This window comes from Gopherus flavomarginatus, chromosome 12, assembly GCF_025201925.1.
Source record: "Gopherus flavomarginatus isolate rGopFla2 chromosome 12, rGopFla2.mat.asm, whole genome shotgun sequence".
Lineage (NCBI taxonomy): Eukaryota > Metazoa > Chordata > Testudines > Testudinidae > Gopherus > Gopherus flavomarginatus.
The window spans coordinates 32,155,078-32,178,715 of record NC_066628.1 but is presented as its reverse complement, the minus strand read 5'-3'; the positions used below and the strand labels follow the sequence as shown (position 1 = coordinate 32,178,715).

Sequence of the window (23,638 nt, the reverse complement as noted above, 5' to 3'; positions counted from 1 at the left end):
AATATGATAAGTCAAGGGTTCAGCCTCTGGACTAAGGTGATCAGATAGGGCTCTTCTTCCCCTCCACCCCTTTGCTGATAATTTCCTTGGAAGCATTTATCCAAGGAGACTAATTGGCTTGAGTAATTCTTAAATGCATTCACCATCTTTTGCAGATCCCCCTACAGATCCGGAGAGGCAAGGTAATTTGAGCAGCTGATGGACAGCAGAGACTCTACCCTATCCAGGATAGAAAGCAAAAAGCAACAAAAAAATATCTGTGTCTTATTCCACTCCGAACAGTTGCTATCATAGGCAGGGGAGGAGAGAGGAGATGAGCAATCTAGGAGGAGCTATGTATCAAATGGCCAGAAAAATACCGTATTCTGTTTCAAAAGCCATGCTATAGCTCACAGCAGTAACTGGACTTAGACATGAAGATTAGTTCCAGGCAAAAGCTAGATCCCATAGTGACTGGATGAGGCGGGTGGGCGGAGGAGCCAGGGACACAAGTACTTGGTCCGCTGCTGATGTGAAATTCACCACCAACTCTACAGGATGGAATTGAAGAGAAAAAACCTCTATGAATTGTTTTGGGGACCTATAAAGGGGAAAAAGATTAAACTTCCCCAAATGCGGGAGTTAACACATCCAGGGGGACCTTTAGCAAAGCCCGACATGTCACAGCATCAATCTTGGCCTGACCAAAGAAAACTCAGAAAAAAACTTCCCTCTGGAAGGAGGAAAGACGTATCAGTGCCTCCATCCTTTTTGAAACACACAGCGGGGCTCAGATAGGTCTGTCCACGAGGCCAGCTGAGCAGACGTAGTGTATCCTGTCACAAGTGTGACCACTGAGGTAAGTCCGGAGGAAGGGGAGAATGAAACCCAATCCAATTCCTGACATTACAGTCCCTCCACGCCTCCTCTGATCTCCCTTACATCCTGGGATTTAATGGCCCTATAAACATGCCCAGTGTGAAAGATAGATTCAAAATCTGAAGAAACACAATCCTGATGCAAAAACTTTGATTACTCAAACCTCTCTGTCTTCATCTCCCTCTTCCTGCCCCCTCAGCTCCCCGACAGCTGAACTACTGGATTTATGGGCTGTAAGCTTTGGTATTCTGCACTGATGGAAAAACACTGGAAAGATTTTCAGTGGGCCAAACCTGAGCCAAAGAATCAAATATCAAGGCACAAAACACTAGGCACCAGAGTCTCTACAGTCCACAGATGGGCCCCGTAACTAAAAATTCTTATATTTACTGTGACAGTATTTATTTTAGTCTTAAAAAAAAAGCAGAGTGAAAGATACTTTCGGCAAACTTGAGTTAACTGAATGGCCTGTATTTATTTATTTATTTATTTATTTTTACAGGGGGATTGTATATCATAAAAGGGTCATGAGCACCGAAAACTAAAGCCAGCCAGCTGTCCGCTAGTTCCACTAGGGTAAAAAGAGTTACACTCAGTTCTAATGAGCTCTTTGGTCAGATCCCTTTGTTGTCCTTTTGAGGCGGGGTATCCCTGCCACATCATTCCACATAGTTCGGACAGCCCCTGGCTGGAGAGGGACTGTACTGGGACATATTCAGAGGTGATGGTTAATGGGATTTAAGTTCCACTGCTGGGGTAGCTGCCTGTAATAGAGTCTATAGTGGCGTAACTTGCACAGAGAGGAGTCGGAAAAGAGTAAAGCAGAAAAAGCAGCTGAGCAGAGGGTGTAAGAAGGTGCAGGTTAAAGGAGGCCACTCCTCCATTTTAATGTGCATCTTCTTCTAGAAGATGTAGCACTGCCCTCACAGTACTCCCCATCCCGCCAGTGAATCCCACTGAAGCCTCTCCACCAGTCAAAGCACTGGATCTGCTCTGTCCCTTCAGACACCTGCAGAGTGGGAATATCAGGGTATTCCAAGGTGGGCCAGGAATGCAGGGATGTGGGTTTCCCTACACCTCAGCTAGCGCCTGCTGCCAGGATTCCTACAGGGGTTATGACAACAGGAGGCGAATCACAGCTGCAGCCCTCTCTGTCGCTGCAGCAGCCCAAGCACCAGCACGGGGTCAAATGAGGTTGGCAGCATGTTAGCACCAGCCTGTATGTCCGCACGGTAGGACAAAATTTTTATCGGTAAACGTCAATTTCACCATACAGAGAGACGAATATTTCCATAATCAATATGTACAGAGAAGCAAAATAAGAAAAATGCTGCTTGAGAACTCATTAGAGTTTGATTTAAGGATATTTACTTTGTCAATATCACATATCAAAACATACAATGTGTGTTATAATGGTTATAAAGCCTCTGAAATTCAAATTCAAAGTTTCTGAATCTCAGCATCTACTGTCATTAAATAATTATTGTCTGAGGCGCCCCGCATAATTTCCCATAACTGTGAAAATTTTCATTGATAAAAATAGGAAAAAATGCTTACTACTTCTAATTTTGTACAACGGTGAAAATTTAAATCAATACAAATTAACATATATTTAAAAATAAACATCGATACTGTCCGTCAAAATTATTAAAAAAAAAAAATCAAATTCTGCCAAGACTACCTATAAATCACTGCTGAATCTGGCCCACCGAAACAAATCCTGCTTTCAGATGCACTAGTCTAAATCCAGAGTCACTCTTCATTTTATCCCAGATTTACCCAGTGCAGATATGAGCAAAGTCTTCGCCAGGGTGTCTAAATCCCACTGTGTCTAAATCTCTCATCCCCCTCAGTTTATATCTGCTCTCTTTACCACTTACAATTAAAGGCAGTGAATGCACACTATAACAAGCACAGGCACAGGCGTTCCAGTTGACGCAGAATGAGGTGTGGCTGTGTGCTGAAATTGACTTGAGGCACACTCAGAAATGACATGAAAGATCAGAGCTGGGTGGAAGCTGGTCTCCACAGAATAGTCTTTGGTTGGAAAAGGAGGATGGTTGTATAATTTTTTAAAAAAGCAAAAAAACAAAAACAAAAACACCAACTACAACATAAGAGGATGGATCTCATGTACTGAAGAACCTCGAGGACAACTTGAAAACCTGCAGCCTTCTGTCTAGCCCTGGGGGGCTGGCGGGTCCCAACTATTAAATCAAGCAAATGGCTGTGACTTTCAACAGCAGCAGGAAAGCATCTGTTAGTGATCTCTCTGCCTTGCGCAGACAGCCTGGAGTGGGGGAATTTTTACACCTCGGCAGGGTAAGATCCCTCGTTGTTGATGGGGGGTGGGTTAGGAGAAAGGTGGGTTTTATTATCCAGAGATTTCCCTCCTGCAGCCTTGATTGTGGAGTGTGTGTTGGGGATGTACACGTGGATGGGTTGGAGAAAGAGGTGGGTTAATTTTTAAACAGTTTGGTTTTTGATGAAGCCAAAGACACTTGAATGTCAGCATTGCACAGATGGGTGAATCAGAAACGGAGACATCCATGCATAAGCCAGGATCTGAAAGTTAGCTGTCACTTCGCCAAATGGCCTCCTAATCATCTGTAATTAGGAAACGATGAACAGATGAAACCTATAAAACACACATGCCTACCCCTGAAATCGGCAAATATAGCCTCTGTTTTCGGCTGGAGCTCAGGAATTTCTCCAAGGCCTGCTATGCAATTCCAGCCACAGCCATTCAGCTCTGAATGCAGCATCACTAGCCCATGGATTGTAAGGTACCCTGCAAGTGACAAGTGTTCTGTTACCTCAGTGCAGGCAGGGCTGAGTGGAGTAGGCACAAGTGGCCAAAGTGACTTCAATGGAGCTCCATCAGCTAATGGTGAGGCTGAATCACACTCACGGTGGTTGACGCCATCTAATTCAATTAAATGCTTGTGCAGTGTATTTGAGTCAGAGTGTGAAGCACTTCCCCCATCTTGGCCCCTTCAGAGACTGCAGCCAGCTGCTTGCATTTCCTGCTATTCTTTATTCCTGAAAGTATGCAAGTGAATTTATTGCCCCTGAAAGTAAGGGGCCCTCAGCACAGACTGAAATCAGGCACTGCAGAAGCAAACATGGGGCAAGAGCCACCCACCGGCCTTTGCTAATGTGTCTCCCTCCTGACCTAAATCACCTAGAGGTGCCAGGCCTCTCTTGACCACCAGCTGGCCCTCATGCTAAGCTGCATGGTGATTTTAGTACATGCACACGTGGAGATGATGAAATGCATTTTCTACTTGGTGATTTACAATCCAGTGGGCATTTGAACCCACAGAAACTGTTCATCCACCCTTCCCTGATTCCCATTCTACCACTCCTTTCTGTTGAACAAACATAACAGAGGTGTCTAAGCAGTGGAACATTCGTAATGCCCAGGGAATCAAAGCTCCCTGAACAATACCTGCTGAGACTGACATAGAATCTATAACAGGGATATAGAGTCTGTGATAATACCTAGCTCTCATATAGTACTTCTCATCAGTAGGTCTCATAGCAATTTAAAAGAGAAGTCAGTATCATTATCCCCATTTTACAGCTGGGAATACTGAGGCACAAGGTGGTAAAATTAGTTGCCCAAAGTCACCCAGATGGCCAATAAGAACCCTGGTCTCTTGAATCCCAAGCCAGGGTGCTATCTATCCATTAGGCCACACTGCTTCTGTGGATAGCATGTATCTATATATAATATATACATGGTATATACTGACTCATAAGCCGAATTTTTTTTTAGTAAAAAAGGGAAGCACCAGAGAAGAGGGTCGGCTTATGAATGAGTATAGAGAGGGAGAGGTGGGACACAGCAAAAAACCCCACAGCAGCAAGTCTCAGAGTCCAGGGGGCAACTAACTCAGGCTTGCAGGGCTCTCACTACCGGGCTAAAAAGAGCAGTGTAGACACAGACTCGGGCTGGAGCCCCATGAGGGAAGAGCGTCATGGAACCTGGACCCTATCTCGAGCCTAAACATCTACTCAGCTAATTTTAACCCCACAGTATAAGCCTAAATCAGTTGACCTGGGCTCTGAGGGTGTGTCTACACTGTAATTAGATACCCATGGCCAGCCTGTGCCAGCTGACTCGGGCTCATGGTGCTGTTTAATTGCAGTGTAGATGTTCAGGCTCAGACTGCAGCCTGAATTCTGGGACCCTCCCACCTTGCAGGGTCCTGAAGCCCAGGCTCCAGCCCAAGCCTGACTGTCTACACTGCAATTAACAGCCTCTTAGCCCAAGCCCTGCGAGCCCAAGTCAGCTGGCATGGGCCAGCTGTCAGTTTTTAATGTGTAGACATACCTTTGAAACTCACTGCTGGGGGCCTTTTTCTGCTGTGTAGACATACCCTTAGTGTCTGTCGTGATCATTTACCTGGCTGGTACTCTGACTTTCACCTGGCCTCACTAAGATGAGAGCTACAGGACATTTGTTTCCAATGTTCTCTGACTCTGGTCTGATAACTAGAACCAAGTGAGTAATTCACAATGAATAATTTGTTATTTAGGTCATTTCACCTTGCCTCCTGTTCCCCGTCAGATCACAGAATTTGAAGATCTACATTGTTATTCAGTTTGTGAGAATGGGAAAAAGCAGTCCTGACTCAGACCTTGTCTATATTAAGAAAGCGTGCCTTGAGGTAATTGAACGGCTTTCCTGACATCAGTGGAAATATGCTGCACTAGGGTAAAATGGAGCTGAAACCAGATTAGTTTAATTAGTTTAACCTCTCCATTAGCAGTTTGATTCAGGGTAACTAAACTGATGTAGTTACACCCGTGGACAGGTTCTTAACAGACAAATCCTTAGGCCCAAGCCCAACAAGATTTAGCAGGAATTATGACTGAGTAAGGACTGCAAAACACAGCCTCATGAGAGTACTGGAGGAGGAGGAAGCTACTCAGTGTGAGGTTTTCATTAATACTAGGGTGACCCTGGAATGTGGGTGCAGTGCACAGTTCTCTCCTTCACCCTAAAACCCTCACATGCCTACTGGAAAATTCGCCCCTACGCAGGAAATTGTCTGCAATTTAATAGCGGCGATTGAGGGCCCAATTCTGTTTCCACTGACAATGATCACTTTGAAAGCAATGGGCGCAGTAGCTGGGCCTGGAGAGCTTTGCATTCCCTCTTTAAATCCACGGCAGCGGCTCTCTTTGGCTAATTGCTCCCTTTAGAATCCTGCACGGTTCTCACTCTCTCAGGCCTTTTCAAAAACACAATCCAGCTTTTTTCCCTCCTCTCAATGGCTCCTGGGCAATGGAGACTCCTTGACACCCTGACACTGTTATTACAAGGATTAAAGGAGATAATGGCCAGTTACTTGAGTACACAGAGAGCAAGAGGGAGGCATTTGTCTAATGACAAATACTGGCAGACTCTCTGTTGTCAAGGGGCACAGGAGAACACTCAGGCTTTCCTTACTGATCCCCTACAGAGCCCCAGATAATGCACTTTCCTCTACCTACATGAGTCAGGCACAGTATTAATTAACTCAGTCGGGACGGGTTGTGGGGAATAGTGCTGAGACATGGGCTCCCAGCAGAATGGCACAATCAGATGGTGAACACACGGATCGCCAGGTGGATCAGCAAAAAATGCTGCCCCATGGCACTGTACTGCACAAACAGACCTGGTGCAGAGTGAAGTGGGAATGAGGCTCAACGTCTGTCTCTAAAACAGCCTGGGCAGGGTGCTGTAGAAAAGAGGACATTGGACTAGGTGGGCCATTGATACCCTGCAACATGAAGTCTCACCTCACTGAGATCTTTTGCAAATACTTCTTAGCTCTGATCCACTGCTCTTCACACTCCAACCATACACTCACTGGTAGCTCTGCTATAGTGCTTAATTTGTAATGAAAGAGGTGCTGGGGCTCAAGCAATGTTTTTACTTTCATAACTGATGTGGCAAGCACTGGGGCTATGAATAGCCAAGTATAGAGGTGCTGGGGCGCCTTGTCGCATGGTGGCTTTAACACTGCAAGGTCATGTGATAATGTCACCTGGTACGGAGTACCACTTGCGACACTGCTGGGATTTTTCCACTGAAAACAAAGGATTCCTGCCTTATGTAAATCCTACTTAAGGCTGGGAAGAGAGTCAATTGTCTCCCCGCCCAAGAAGGAAGACTGCTGAAAGCACCTGAAGAAACAAAGAAATCAAGCTGGGAAAAGGCAAGGGCTGAATCCAGGCTGAGACGGGGTCTAACCTGTAAAGAGAAATAACTGGAACTCTAAGCTGAGGAAACTCTGCAATCTGCCTAAACCAACATTTATTGAGAGAAATTACTATGTGTAACCTGTTCCTTTAGTGAACTAAGCTTAGGTTGTGTTTTTTTGTTTTATTTGCTCAGTAATCTGCTTTCTTCTGTTCGATATCCTTTATAATCACTTAACACTTACCTTCTGTAGTTAATCAACTTGCTTTTATTTATTTCAAAACCCAGTTTGTGCAATTCATAATAGGGGGGAGAGAGGCAAGAAGCTGTGCATATCTCCCTCCACATTGAGGGAGGGGGTGATTTTTAGGAGCTTGCGCGGTACACATCTCTCTATACAGCGCAAGGCAATAGTTTGGGTTTAAAGCTCGAAAGAGGTGTGCATGTGAATGCTGGGTAAATCCAGAGAGCTGATTTCAGTCTGTGTCTGCAGCTGGGTGTCCCCTTACCTGTGTATGTGCCAGAGAAGGCTTGAGGGCCTGGCAGAGCAAGGATAGGATAAAGAATCCCAGGCTGGTGGAATGGGTGGGCTCAGTGGGACCCCAGCACAGCAGGTGGCACCCTGGACGGAGGGGTCCAACCCGTCACAGCACAGGGCATTTGTGATGAAGAACGTGATGTATGTGGCTAGCATTTTGTTTTCTTTGCTCTGGCCTTTTCCAAGCAAGGGGTCTGGCTGCCACTCTCATCTGGCACAGCCAGGAGGGGATGCCAGAGAGAGGATCTCGCTGGGTGAGGGAAACACTCCTCACTCTCACACCTGCAGGCTCCGGATTTGTCCCTTCCCTAATCCCCACCACAGTCACCTGCGCTGAAAATTCCCAGACTCCCAGAGCACCTTTCCCAAGCAGCTAGTGACAGCAAGGGCACAGAGCCCTCCTGTACCACCCCCTCCAGACCCATATCACTGGGCCCAGTGGCCTCTCCTCATGGGGTGCAGGGGTCAAGAGGAGCTCTCACCGCTCCCTGCCAGCCCTGCCCCTCAACTTGTAAAGTCAAGACTCTGGATTTCCACCCCTCCTTTTCTGTATCACATTGGCTGTTGGTTCCCCTTTACTCCGCCCCCCTCCTCATTGCCCTTCTCCCCCCATTCCCCTCGCCCTCTCTCGCCCTCCTTCCTGTCCCCCACATCCAACCCAAGCAGCCTCCCATCCCCAACCCCACACACACACACTCGGAAATCTGCTAAAGCTCCATTCTGGTGAAAAAAATACCATATCTAAAAGGAGCATGCTCACAAGAAGCCCCACCACTGCACAGAGTGCCAGTCAGCCCCCTCGGGAACGTAACCCTTTACCCACCTTGCAGCTGCTCTTTGTCTCATTACAGCGTGAGCTCTTTAGGGCAGAGCTGCATCTTTCTATATGTTGACACAGCACCTAGCACAATTGGGCCCTGCTCTCACCTGGGGCCTTCTCATGCTAATGCAATATATAAACACATCAAATCAGCGACATAGAGGCTGCAACTCAACAAAGAGATTCAGATGTCTCCGAGGTGGCCTGCTGAAGCCATAAGTCGTGTTGTCCCCAGCTGTACAAGTGGCACACACAGCCCATGCCCATTCACCGTGTGATCAGAGTTGAAAGACCAACCTGCTTTTGTGGCCCAATACAACATCAGATGCAGTGAAGACAGCACTGAGCACTCAGTATGACAACAGCTGGCTTTAGTTCTTCCTTCTGGAGGATGTAAACTGTACTGATTGTTTAACAGTCACCGTCATTCAGATGCTACACTGAGAAAACCCATGGAAATGAGCGTAAATAAATGTTAATATTCACACCGTATGAGAGGCCAGGGTTCGGCTAGAACATTAGCATCATCCCTTACCACCACAGAGCTTTTCTTACACAAGGATCCCACGTTGTTTTGCAGACTATAGGCAAAGGATCACTTCCCCACCACTGAAATTCAACCAGTCCTGGGCTGGAATCCAGCAATCAGTTGATGCCAGTAACACACTGCCCATCAGTTTGTGAAAGGGGAAGAAGGGATATCATAGCCAATTGAAACCGCTGGGTCAATTTTTAGGGATGGAGACTAGAATTACCTGAGTTGGCATTCAGCCAAAATGACAGGATTGACACCATGTAAAAAGAGTCAGAAGAACTTTGACCGACCTCAAGCGTAAGGACCACAATTTCATTTGTAGAATGAAAGGTGGTGCCTCCGACAACACACTGGGAGCCCCCTGCTGGAAATTCCCCGCCCCACAGAACCCCACCCACCACTTCCTGTACCTGGATTTTCCTTGGTACTCTCCTAACCCATCACAACAACAAGAGCCTAACAAGTGGCAACATGGAACTGGGCATCAAGAGGTCCTGTGTTGCAATCCCGGCTCTGCTACTGACTCACTGGGTGACTGTGGGCAAGTCAAGGTACCTTTCTGCCTCAGTTTCCCCATTTGTAAAATGGGGATGATGATAATCCAGCTACCTGATAGGTGCTGTGAGGAGTCATTAGTCAATGTCCATGTGGTACTTTGAAAATCTAATGGACAAAGTATTATCTGCAATGGGAAAGTCATTATCATCGTTAGAGGGGGGTGGAAACAGATTTCCAGTCTCCTGCACAAAGGTTAACTTGTCACTACAGTTACTACTTATTCTTTCTATTGTGGTAGCTCCCAGGAGCCTCAGTTGTGGATCAGGATTTTATTGGGTTAGGTGTTATACAAACACAGAACAAAAAGAACCCCACATAGCATTATCCTCCAGGAAAGCTCCTTTCTAGGAGTTAATGCTGTCCCTTTCCAGCTCTGTGCCACCTGCCCACTGCAGAGGGGTTAGGAACAGATCAGGAAGGCAAGGGAGACAGCAGGGAACAGCACATAGGAGTCAGTCCTCACTCTGCATATCCCTGCATTCTGAAGGTTTTCCATGTGGATCTCAGTTCATCTTGTGATGGCAGGTCACAGGCTCCACGGACCTGAAAACCACCCAACCCAGCAACCACTGAAGTCACCAGGATTCTTTCCATTAACTTCACTGGCAGTTGGCATGGGCCCTTTGTGAGTGCAAACTGGCCCTTGTATCCAGTGGGACAGTCTGCAGACTGGGAGAATTTGTCTCCATATAGAAGAAAAACAATGCCCTACCTGAGCCAATGGTACTGCAGTTCATTAAATCTGAAAGGGCTTTAAAACATCCCATTCACTAGTATATGTGGGGTTTGTTGATATTTAACATTTCGCACTGACTGGACAGCGAAGCCAAACTGGCTGGCATTGCCCTTTATCGCCCTCAGTTTCATGTCCTGGTCTTCCTTTGCTACCATGGTATTACAGCTCATCGGAAACTGGAATTTCTGTCCTGCGGGAACAACAGTCCAACAGTTCAAAATTCATATTTGTTCCAAACTGAACCAAAAAAAGTCAAAATTTCTCACGAAACAGAAACACCAAAAAACTGTAGTCTTGGCCCAGTCAAAACAGTTCAGTTTGGTAATGTTGAAACATTATGGCATGAAATAGTATATCATATCATATTCAATATAATTGAAATTAAGATAATACACTTGATCTGAGCTATCAAAGTTGAAATGAAACAAAATGGAATGATACAGCTGAAACAAAATGCTTTTTACATTATCAAAACACAAATGTCAAAGTGATTTGTTTCAACACTTTCCCGTTGATAATTTCATTGAAAATCAACACGTTCCCACAAAAACGTTCAATGTCAATGAAGCAGCCTTCTCTAACGAAGAACTGCTCTGCTGAAAATGTTTCCACCAGCTCTCCCCAGTGATGTGGGGTTTGAATGTCCCACATCGCAGACGAATATGTTTAAACATTACAAACAAAATCCTTTTTACTGAAATTACGGAAAAATCAAACCGTATCATCAAAAGCCAAACTGCAATCCTGGCATAAGCAAAACTCTCACTGAAATCAAACCCTCCGGTTCACCAGACACTTTCTCACATACTTGCCCCAACAAAACCTTTGATGAATGGTGTCTGCATGGAGGAACTCTCCTGGGCTTGAAATCAATGGATATTTTGATCTACTGGAAAGACTCGACAATTTGGTCCAGGTACTTTTCTGTTCATTATTAGATTCGTGTAACAAACATTAAAAAACCTCAAACCAGCTAACGTCGGAATCTAAACCACATGAGGGTGCCTCTTTACAACGGACAGACTTTCAAAGTAGTAGAAGTTTTAGCTACCCTTGGTGTTTACTCATCAATAATACTTCTCCTGGAGGAATGAACCACTGAAAACTGTTGTCATTCCCTTTAAGTCTAAAATGGATTAAGTAGCATTATGAGTTAGGATGCACATTTGTAGCCAGTGAGACTGTAGGAACGTGGCAGAACAGAGAACCCGGCCCACAGAGACTATGCAGCGAAAGAAGCATTAACATGTCACCCGCCCCATTTTCCTATTCACAGCTCTTGTCACTTCAGGGGAGCATGCTTACTCGGATCATGACCCCTGCATCTGAGGCCCTAGCTCAGAATGAAGCTCTGTGGCTCTTGTTACGGAGGACCTGAGACAGAGCCTCTCTGAAGCTCTTCAGCCAGAATTCCAGCTGGACATTTTCCACTGTGCAGTTTCCTACCTGGTTTTGTGTGGTGCACCCAGCCAGCCCGAAGATGGCCTTTCAGATCTGGGTTCTATCCAAGCAAAGCCCCATTCTACTTCACTAGGTAAACAGCATGTGAGTCAAGCCAGAACGCATGCCACTTCCTTAAACCAGACAGAACCTCTCCTGCTTCCTAGAGACCATTATAGGAAGTTAAAGATTCAGGAAGAAAATAAACCAAGAATACTGAAGCAATGAAAACTACAAACTTTTGCTACAATCAGAAGAAGAGGAACTTGGATTTTAAGCATCTGAATTTTAACATTGCAAATAGGCTTTATAAAAAGTTTTCCCCCAACCGATTAGGAAGATCAAAAGATAGAAGAAAGCAAGAAACCCATGAATCCTAACCAGTGAAAATCTCATTTAGATATGCCTGCAGCAGTGAACTGGTTTATATATAAAGAGACTGGGGCAGAGGTTAGAAAGAAAAGACATTGTGTTTGAAGAAACATTGGAAAACTGTGTTTGTATTAATGATGAAATTAGAAAAACCCTTTAAAAACTGAAATCCTTTATTACCAGGTGTTATACTTAACTGAAATTGCTGCTGTAGGCAAGTATTTAAAAGGCATATGCCGTGGAGGAAATTAAAGCAAACAGTTCTTCAGCATGCTTTTTTAGGGTTTTAAAGAGCAGATTAGACAAACACCTGCCAGGGATGGTCTAGATCATTCTTAGTCCTGCCTCAGTACAGGGGACTGGACTAGATGACCTATCAAGGTCCTTTCCAGTCCTACAATTCTATGATTTCTATGATTCTGTGAAATTTCCATCAAAATCAATGGGAAGATTCCCTCCAGACTTCTGTGGGAGTTAGATCAGGCCTGTCAAACTGAAAATTCAGCCTGGTCATTCAGATCCTGATTTACAGTCTAGAACTGGGCGCATAAAGATGTAGATAACAGGTCACACAAGATCTGCAGAGTTCTACAATGCTGCCACTAGTTTCCCCTTTCCCTACTTTCACGTGGAGGTACGGACCTTCACATCTCAGATTGTCGTGGCAGGCCAATGGAACCCAGATGCTGCATTGCATGCTGGGCACCATAGCCACCGTAGGCTGCATCTGTGTTAAATATGGGGCATCTGCAATCAGCAGCAATTTGTGCAAATAAGGTGTCAAGTTACCAGCACGGTCAGCCTTAAAAGAGCAACATTCTGGCACCTCTACAGTACAGCATCAAAAACATCTAAATAACAAATCAATGCCAAATGAATGCAGCCTCTCTCTGGCTTCCAAAGCATCCCACAGGGCGAAGAGTGGAATTTCCTTCTTGCAGTGTCCTAGGCTGTATTACTAAACCAGTAACAAGATTTGTGGAATGCGGGAGATTGGGGGAACTTTAGATGGTATCACTGCAACAGATGGTGCTGCAAAAGAAACATTATTTTATGAACTTCTCCGCAAAGAAAAGAAAGCAATGACCTCAGCAGGAACAAAAATATGCATCTTTCTTCTTGCAGAATCACATTGTCGATGAAATAGAAAGACTAAGAATAATTAGAACCCCCTCCCCAAAGTATTCATTTAATCTCTATTTATAGGCCTGATCCTGCAGAGTTTATTCACATGAGGAGACCTCACTGAAGCCAATAGACTTACTCATATGAGTAAGGACTCCTCAAAAGAGTCAGGCCTGCAGGATCAGGTCTCTCAGTTTACAAACTGTATGAAATCTCTGCATAACTACTGAATTTCCCTGAAGGCAGATTAGCGCCAAGAGGGCTGGAAACAACGGATATCTGGGGTAAGGAAGCTAGAGAGTATAGCAGTAAACTGCAAGAGCCCAATCCTGCAGCCCTTACCCACATGAATAGTCTCACTGATTTACTTTGGGCTCCTTATGTGAGAAAGTGCTATAGGGTTGGCCCCAGGAATGTAACTACAGCTGCAACCTAATCCACTTCCCTTCCATAATAAAGGTACTTAATGAGAATTTGCTAAGATTTATGACCATAACAATCACCTCTTCTCCCCTTACCCTCTTTCAGCATGCAAACAGTTTGGGTTACTCCTATATTCTCAAGGGAAAGAAAAGTGTAATTAGTAGCTAAGAAGTGTTAATGTGTATATGAGAGGGAGATTCGAGAACATTTTTATTCTCAGGTTTTCTCATCACTTGTTCCCTCTTCTGAGCTCTTTGGAAAGAAACTAATTACTCCCATATGCCTAATTTCCTATTATGCTTCAAAAGATATGGGGATGAATCCTGGCTCCAGTGAAGTGACTAGGAGTTTTGTCATTGTCTCAATGGAGCCAGGTTTCTACCCAGGGACCAAAGACTCAATACAATTACTCACAAAAGTCCTCCTGAGGGCAGCAGCACTACTGGCCTATGTATGGGATATTTGTGTAAGAGTTCACAAGATCAAAGATGGCACCAGCTACTTATTAAAAATGGAGGTAAGTGTATCACTGTTACGCTGGCTTCATGCATGCTTTTAAAATGTGCCACTCCGGATATGTCTACACATATGGGAACTGACCGATGTTGACACAACCTCCAGAGTATACACTGCTATCTCCATAGTGTAGACATACCCTCAGGCTAGCTGTCTGAATATGATCCTGTCCAGCCCCAAGGTACATTCTCAGGTGGTTAGCTCAAGCTGCCACGCATGCCATTGGGGCTTGAGCACTAGCTTGAGCAAAGCTAGCTTATGCACATCTACCCAAGCGGGAAATTACACAGCCCTGCTGCTGTATAGACGTACCCTCAGTCTTAATTGCAGGAAAATGGGCTTAATCTCCTCTCATAACAGCCAAATGGCATTTCAAAGCTGATTTCCATGGGACTGGGCCTTGGGACTTTTGCCTACAAAGTCCTTGATGTACAGAGCCCGATTCTCAATACTACTCAGAACCCACAAACAGGATGGAGTCTTCAAGAGAGCTCCACTTCCATTTAGGCAGCCAGACATGAGGCCACACTTCTGAAAGAGCTCCCAGCTCAGCACTGAAAGCCTGTTTGTAAGGGTCACAGTGGGAGTTATTGGCTGCAGAGCACTTAAAAACATCCAACTGCTTATTCTGGTGCCTAAATGGGAACTGGGTTCTTTTGAAAACCTGGCCCTGTCACAGATCTCCTCCTGTTCAAAACGACGAGTTATCCTAAATGACTAGAAATGAAAGGAACTACGTATCTTTTCAGCCTCCCTACAGGCAAGAAATCAAAGATGATACTTATTTGAAAATAGCTGAACAAAACAAAACCCCTTTGGTTTATCCCCCAAAAATTAACCACCCAAAATAAGTTTGGGTCCTACTGGGTGCTGGGTATGTGGAATCAACGTTGCTTTTTTAATTGTCCTCCATGTGTATACACTAGATGGCGCTCTACATCGCGTAGTGAAGAGAGGTGAAAAAAGCTAGTTCCCAAGTAATGTCAGATTGTGCAGAGGTAACGAACAGGCTATGGAGGGGATTTTGATAGAAGGGACTTGTCTCTTTCAGCTTTCTCTGAGGACTTGTCTATTCACTCTCTTAACTAGTCAGCCTTTGCCCTAATCAAGAAATTCCACACAGACAGTATTGCGAACTGGGGGCCAAGTTCACTGGCATACTCCGGCAGTGCAAAGCAGCCATAAATCTGGTTTTACTGGACAGTCAGAGCAGGTTTATGGGTGCTTTGTATCTTAAGAGTGGCTCAAGGCAGCTGAAACATACAGGTGAATCTGACCCTTTAAAGGACATGGAGCCCTGCATCATGTGCAAAGTAATCCCCTTTGCACAGCTCTCCTGCCCCAACCCCATGCCCACAGGTTCACTGTCAGAGGACGCTCCACAGCTACAGAAGCATGTGTAGGGTTTTCCTCACAGTGAAGGTGTTTTGCCCACAGATAAATATCTCACTAACCTGATGGTCAGTCTGTAACAGGAAATCCAATGACAAGATTCCCTATTTTAGGTATGTCTATGACTCTGCCCCCATTACCACAGTATCTGAGCACCTCATAATCTTTATGTATTTATCCTCACAATACTCCTGTGAGACAGGACAGCTCTATTATCCCCATGGTACACGTGGGAAACTGAGGCACGGAGCAGCTAAGCGACTTGCCCAAGGTCAAACAGGAAGTCTATGGCAGAGCAGAGAACTGAATCTGAGACCCGGCAAGCACCTGAACCACTGAACAATACTTCCCCTCTCTGACTCCATTCATTATCTTATGCTGCATTCGATGATGCCAGCTTCTATCGCCCACGTGTCAAATTTTCAAACAAGCTCCTTTGTGCTGCCCCCCAGCTGTCCCTCAGGCTGAGGAACTCCCTTTAAATGGCCAGAGTGACTTATACTAACCTCCTTCAGACATCTCCTCAAAACTCTCCTTTGCCATGAGGCCTACACAAATCTCCACAAGTTAGGCAGCTGGTGTGCTTCGACCACTGCCCATCACACTGGCCAACACTGTCTCACTGCACTCACCCATCTGTCTGACTGGTTGTCTCTTGTCTCGTATTGTAAACTCTTTGGGGCAGGGACCAGTTTTTTGTTGTTTGTACAGCACCGTGCACAATGGGTCTATGACTGGGCTTTGCAGGCCCTACTACAACACAAATACATAATTCAGGATTCCCATTCTCTCCCACTGTCTTCCCTACACAGCCTAAGCTCACTATAAGCAGGTTGCAAAGTCACTTCTACAATCTGCAGGCAACACTGTCATCAAGTCAAGTGTGTTTGGGAGAAGCAGAGTTCATAGAATGAGGCACCTCTCCCAAAAATATTTAAAGTTGTGGCTTTATGTAAACGAGCTTTCCTGAACTCCAGCCTCCCCAACAAAAAACATCTCTTGGAATAGAAAAAACGGCCAAAAAATAATGACTCTGTCCTTGAACACAAGGATTGGAAAGCTTAAATCCACTTTAACGGGCAAGCTTCTGACAACAAGCACACACTGGGGGCTGAGGGGTATAAACCAGGAATTAAAACACCAAAAGCATCAAGATGAAGCGAATGCCCGAATATAATTATCTAGCCACAGAGAATACAAACAACATAAAGGCTCACAGTTCCAGTATCGTGGGGGACACATCAACGTCTAGAAACCGAAGACTCTGTCAGCCAAGCTGCGTGACGAAGGGGAAAAATCTCACTTACCCTGAGGAAATTTGTACGGTACATAAAGTCTCCCCTACCAGGCATAGTGATATGACTGAGGATGGTTGTGGCTCACAACTGCTAGCGCACCTCCCCTTAGAGAGCAGAGGGCTTTTGGTGTTTACATCAAGTAGTTTGCTCTGCACTACTTTACTCATGATGGTTGGGCCATCTGGGCTGCTCACAGTTCTCATTCATTGCGCTAGTTCTTTTTCAAACATTTCCCTCCGTGCTAGTTCTTTTTCAAACATTCCCACCCTACCCAAAATGCATACTCTCCTCTGGTCACTCGCCGAGTGGCAAATGACTCCCACTCCGCTCCTCTGAACTTTGCTGTCCAGATGAGCTCTGGCCATACGACCTCGCAATAGCGGCTGACCTCCAGAGTCCTGGAGGCTCCGATTTCATTTCAGACTCTTTGTGTGAATCCAGGCTTGAGGCACAGGGGCTGGGAAACTCACTGGACAAGAAGGTCCTTTACAGCTGCTCCCAGCTGCTATGAACTTGCTTTTTCCTGCCATTCTTTCCAGGAACTGAACAACTCCCAGCTCACTTTGACCCTCAAGCATTACTGGTTGCCTTGAAAAAAAAAAACAAAAAACCAAGAGGATATTGATACAAGGACACGGAACTTCCTAGGTCTAGAGGCATCAGGTGGAAACTCCCAGCCTGACAGAGAAACCTTGAGTAATCTTTCATCTCTTGCAGAACGCTGTAGCCTAATGAGATTAGCTCAACTTTTCTCTAGTGCAAGTGGCAGCAGCATTACAAAGGCAGGGAGATTAAAACATATGAAATAAACGTTCCCTGTGTGACTGACAGCATAATGACATTCCGACGGGCGACTGAATCGGTGAACAGCTAACAAAGGATCAGAGAGAAACAGCGAGGCTCACACTACCATCAACAAACACGTATTTTTTCTTTCAGACATTTCTTACTCGACTGTATTAACCCCAAAGACTTGAAGTTTTCCCCAGGCTGTATACAGTCATGTGCTGGGTAGAGGGGATGGTGGCTCAGCTCTATTAATACACAGGCTCACCTGCTATTGAACTCTGTCAACTCAATAGACTTGTTCAGGACCAGAGCAGAGATTTCTGTGTTTTAAAGTCAATGAGACCATTGTGGGCTGTTTCCCCTCCTTCCTTCCCTTATGAACTAAGTACTCACAAAACTGAAATGGAGAAAGCTGTTGTAGGCATTGAACTTCCCTTGATATTCAAACCACATGCAAATACACATGTAGGTGTCACACTTCCCAAATACAATCACAGAGATTGTTTTTAAATAAATCTCACTGTAGGCGAGCTGCCTTTTAAACAGACGCAATGCAGTCTAAGGAGAGGTGATTATTCCACTTGATTTAACATACAGCATTTTAGATCGGTTTCATTTATTGTCTGGAACCACAGTAGGTGTTCAGACAATTAGCACAGAGCTTTGCTACAAGTTCTTTGCCTTAAGAGTCTGCTATCCTACAGGCATTACAATTTAATTAATCGGTTAAAAAATAACCTGATATTGCTTTGCTTCTGGTATCAGCCTCTCCAAACACTCACGTCCCTATTAAAAGGATCTCACGATAACATACAACAGCTACTAAAGCTGGACTTTTATTCCAAATAGACGTTCTTCCCTTTATCTCCTCTGTGGTCAACACTGCTTCTCTCTTCTCAGCCTGTGAGGGGCACTGTTGTGACAATATACAGTCTAATTTGAACGATCGCTCAAGAATCCAAACACAAACTTCATGAAACATGTAAAATCCACTGATCCCCTCTCTTCCCTTAAGCCTGCTATTTAGCTGCTGCTGTCAATAAACATCTATGAATATTAGCATCTAAAGTCTTTTTCATTTCAGTGTAAAGATCCTGGCCCTTTTTGTTACATTTTAGATAAAGCATTCAGTGCCCATGGAGATTCCCTAAGGCCACCGAAAGTGAACTAAAATGTTTATATCCTGTAATGATGCTGTTTAGTCTGCCTGCTTGAAAATAAAAATAAATCTGAAACCTAAGATGGTGATTCCAAAGACAACCAATCAAGAGATACTAGCAAACATATGGCGATATTCCCAGTATTCAATTCTACTCAAAGATCATGACAAACGCATGCAAAGATTTTTTTAAAATAATGTTTTTAAACAGAACCATTTAACTGATTACCGACTTTCTGATCCTGCAGCTCTGACATCTCTGGAACTACACGTTAGTACGGATTACTCACATGAGTAACAGTTGCAGGATTGGGCCCCTAGTAATGAATAGCCCCATACAAAGATCTCACTGTACTTCAGTCTCCACAGAGCTAATAGCAAAACAGTGAAACTAAACACATCAAACAGCAAACAAAGTGAAGCAATTAATGTAAACACTCCAGTATCAGATGGTATAACACTGTGATTACATGAAGAGCCTGAAGGGGAACTACTCACATGGGCAACAGCTACCAAATCAAGCCCAAACTCTTTGAATTTTAAACCCCAGACACTAAGAAATATATTGTGCAACAATGTAGGTCACTGACATATGCTCTGATTCTGTATTCCTTGCTCAGGCAAGATTTCCAGGATTGGGCTAACCCACAGTGCCATCTCCTCTGCAATGAATCAAGGAATCCATTGTCAAAGAAACAGACTTCCTGAATTACCTACCATAAATAATGGCAGACCCTCTCCCAAAGCCATGTGTTTATTTTTCAAAGTCAAGAGTTGATTAAAGTTCTTGAGGTTTTCAGATTTGTTTTTAATATTTCCTTTCTGATATAGGGTCAGTGCATGGAAAATTGGATAAGCACACACTGAAAATATCATTTTGTAGACAGCTTCAGCCCTCCCAAGAGGAAATCTTTACTCTCAGAAAAAAATGCATTCTGCAATCTGAGAAAATAAGGTGCATTCTATCCAGTGCGATATATGGAAGTACAGTGGTCTCTTCCCTTTGCAAAAATGTATTGCACAAATGCTCGGGCTAGACTCTGACTTTCTGTATGATGATACTGCTAATTTCAGTATAGTCAGTCATCACAATCTTAACTAAATACCACCCTCCACTAAAACATTAGTAAGAGTTAAATGACAATTAGATACAAGTTCTAAAGTGACTTCAAGTCCCTTCTTTTTTGCTTGTTTGCCGGATGCAAAAACCCAATATTTCTATTGTGCAAAAGGAGGACAACCTATTCTTAGATTCAACAAGTCGTTTTCATATGAACTTGCCAGAGGACACAACTTTATTAACTTTAAATTACTATGACACAACAGAAAAAAAAATCTAACTAATAACACTGGAAGTATTGCCCTATGGCTTTAATTTCTGTTTTCACATTGTCAAGAGCTCACACTTACTTTCTTTTCCTGCAAATGAAAAATTAATTACTTTAACAAAACCATAAAACAAAGACACTTTAACAACATTTGCTTTCTTTCCTGACTTTGTTCATGGCTATTTATGGATAATTACTACCACTGACATTCTAATTATTATCAGATTGCCCAAAATTATATGAGTGAAACATATAACTTTCCATATACTTAAATCGAGGAAATAAATTTTAAAGACTAGATTCTTAGGGGTTGTTTATTTGCTTGATTTTGTAATACCCGACAGCATATTTGTTTCCACGCTGTCAGTTGTTTACTTTAAAATACAATCTTATCTCATTTTCACAGGGATATACTACCTGATTTTACAAATACAACAGCAAATTTAAGGGAATTCTGAGGCTTTCTTCTGCATGATATTTTTCCTTCTTAAAAAGAAAGATGAGCCAGGCAGTCTACAAAAAACAAAAATCGAACAAAGGCAGGGCTCCGAAGTGTATTGCTATGTTTTCATCTACTTTCATCCATAAGCAGTTCAGTTTTCCCATGAGACATTTTTTAAAAACAAAAAGTTCAGTTTTCTTGCAACAAGTCTTGTTTTTTAAGATCATCTAAAGAAATGTTCGTATCAGGATGATGTCTAAAATTATCAGCCAAATTTCCACTGAAAATAGTGATTTAGGCCCTGATCCTGTAAACATGCTCAATTTTACACTCTTGAGCAATCCCAGCGTGTGTGTAAAGTTAAGTACATGGAAGTTGCAAACACGCACAAAAAAATCAAGTGAAATGCTGAGTTAAATCTTTTAGATCATCACAACTGATAGTACCTTGAGCCAGATTTTCAAAATATAGTTTGTTATCAACTTACGCCTGGTCTACACTACAGAGCTAGGTTGACATAAGGCAGCTTACATCAACCTAACCCTGTAAGTATCTACACAAAAATGTAGCTCTCTCTGATGTAACTCATCCACTATACCGACATAATAACTCCACCTCTGTGAAGGGGTAGCATTTATGCTGATATAATTAGGTCAACACAGTGTCAGCGTAGACTGCTGCTGCCTTTCAGAAACTGTCCCACAATGCCCCACTCTGGCAGTTAAATCGGGGCAAGAGCTCCTGGTGAGGACACACATCAACGACACAGGGAGCGTAAGTGGACATGTAAAACTGATTCAATTACTGCAGTGGCTATACCTGGACGTAACTTAGGTCAACTTAGTTTTGTAGTGTAGACTTGCTCTTAGCCTTCAAAATATACCTTAAAAACACCCAACAATTCCTAAACATCCTGACATGGTACTTCCCTTCCTTAATAAGGAGGAGGAGGGGGTATGAATGCCTGTTGCTTTCTTGTTTGTTTTAATCACTAAAGAACCCTTACAAAGAAAAGGAGCCAGTCACTAAATGAATCACATGCTATAAGTGGTTGAAAACTTTGGAGGCCATTTCAAGAGCTGATTGTCCCTTCTTATAAAATGACTTTTGCTGTGGCCTCCCCACATGCTGGGCTCCCCCTGCACTGATGGGGTTAGGATAAATGCTGTTCCCCTCTTCTCTCCCTCACCCTGTTTCCCCTTCACTGATGCAACTGTGGACACATGAGACATTGCTCATCATGTTTCATGACCTGATTCTGGCAGGGAGTTGGGAAGGGATGTGCAGAAGGCTATGGAGGTTGGAGAGCAAAGGAAACTTTGAGGATCAAGACTGGGAAGGGCTTTGGGAATCAGGGCTGGAGGGAGCACTATGGGGCTGAGGAGTGTCTTTGTGGATCAGGGCTGGAGTGGGGATTATAGGGTATCTTCAAGGATCAGGGCTGGTGGGCTACAGGTGTCTGGGAATCATAACTGGAGGGCTGGAGGGGCTAAAAGAATTGGTGTGAGGGAGTGTCTGGGGATCAGAGCTATAAGGGGTATGAGGATCGGGGCTATGAGAATCAAGGCCTGGGAGGGGTTATGGGGATCAGGACTGGGGGCTATGGTGTCCTTTGAGCGTCAGGGATCAGGTCTATGGGATGTCTTGAGGAATCAGGGCTGGGGTGTTTTGGGGGCTAGGGGCATCTTTGGCGATCAGGGCTGGGGGCTCTGAGGGGTCTTTGGGGATCGGGGCTCTGGGGGGTCTTTGGGGATCGGGGCTCTGGGGGCTCTGAGGGGTCTTTGGGGATCAGGGCTCTGGGGGGGTCTTTGGGGATCAGGGCTCCGGGGGGGTCTGAGGGATCTTTGGGGATTGGGGCTCTGGGGGGTCTTTGGGGATCAGGGCTCTGGGGGGGTCTGAGGGATCTTTGGGGATCAGGGCTCTGGGGGGTCTGAGGGATCTTTGGGGATTGGGGCTCTGAGGGGTCTTTGGGGATCAGGGCTCTGGGGGGGTCTGAGGGATCTTTGGGGATTGGGGCTCTGAGGGGTCTTTGGGGATCAGGGCTCTGGGGGCTCTGAGGGGTCTTTGGGGATCGGGGCTCTGGGGGGGGGGTCTGAGGGATCTTTGGGGATTGGGGCTCTGAGGGGTCTTTGGGGATCAGGGCTCTGGGGGGGTCTTTGGGGATCGGGGCTCTGGGGGGGGTCTGAGGGATCTTTGGGGATTGGGGCTCTGAGGGTCTTTGGGGATCAGGGCTCTGGGAGCTCTGAGGGGTCTTTGGGGATCAGGGCTCTGGGGGCTCTGAGGGGTCTTTGGGGATCAGGGCTCTGGGGGGTCTTTGGGGATCAAGGCGGGAGCAGGACCCCTCTGTAACTCCGCCTCCCAGCAGCGGCTCCCGCCCCGCGCCCCGTCCCCTACCTGTACCAGGCGAAGCCCCGCTCGTAGCCGCGGTCGAAGAAGTGCGGCTCGGCCCCCGCGGCCCGCACGTCGGGGTGCACCCGCAGGAACTCCAGCAGCGCCCGCGTGCCGCCCTTCTTCACGCCCACGATGATGGCCTGCGGCAGCCGCTTGCTGCCCTCGCCCAGCAGCAGGGCCAGCGTGCCCGGGGGCTCCCCGCCGCCGCCCGACCCCGCGCCTCGGCCGGGCGCGTCGGGCCGCAGCAGCGGCTGCTTCGGCCGCTTCCTCCGGGCCGCCGGCGGCCAGCTGGGCAGCGAGGGGGACCCCGGCTCCAGCCACCCGCCGCCGCCCGCCGCCTGCTCCGGGGCGGCCGCCAGCAGGGGCGCGGGCAGGCTGGGGCAGCGCTCGGCCAGGCAGTAGAAGACGTAGAGGGACATGAGCAGGGACATGAGCATCAGCACGAACTTCCTGAAGACGCTGCGGGGCAGAGGCTCGGGGCAGGCGGCGGGGGCAGGCGGCCCGTTCCCTGCCATGCTAGCCTGGCCCCCCGGCCATGCTAGGCGGCCCCCCGGCCCCGGAGTCAGCAGCGAGCGGGGGGGCGCAGGGCTGCCCCGGGCCGCATCGTCACCGCCCTGGAGCTGGGAGGGGGCTCGGGCTGTGCCCCCGCCGGCCCCGGGTCTCTTAAGGGTGATGCTTCAGGGGGGCATCGTCCGCAGGCAGGGTAGCCCCGACGAGAACAG

At 45.8% G+C, this 23,638-nt stretch overlaps 1 protein-coding gene across 1 annotated transcript in view; it reads right to left on the bottom strand.

Annotated features, from left to right (window-relative positions):
- LOC127032178 (heparan sulfate glucosamine 3-O-sulfotransferase 3A1-like) overlaps positions 1-23,431 on the bottom strand; it is an 81,984-nt gene extending 58,553 nt beyond the window's left edge. Inside the window, exon 1 of the mRNA XM_050919181.1 lies at positions 22,920-23,431. Coding sequence (XP_050775138.1) covers positions 22,920-23,431 — 512 coding nt within the window. The remainder of the gene's footprint in view (positions 1-22,919) is intronic.
- Positions 23,432-23,638: the final 207 nt, after the last annotated feature.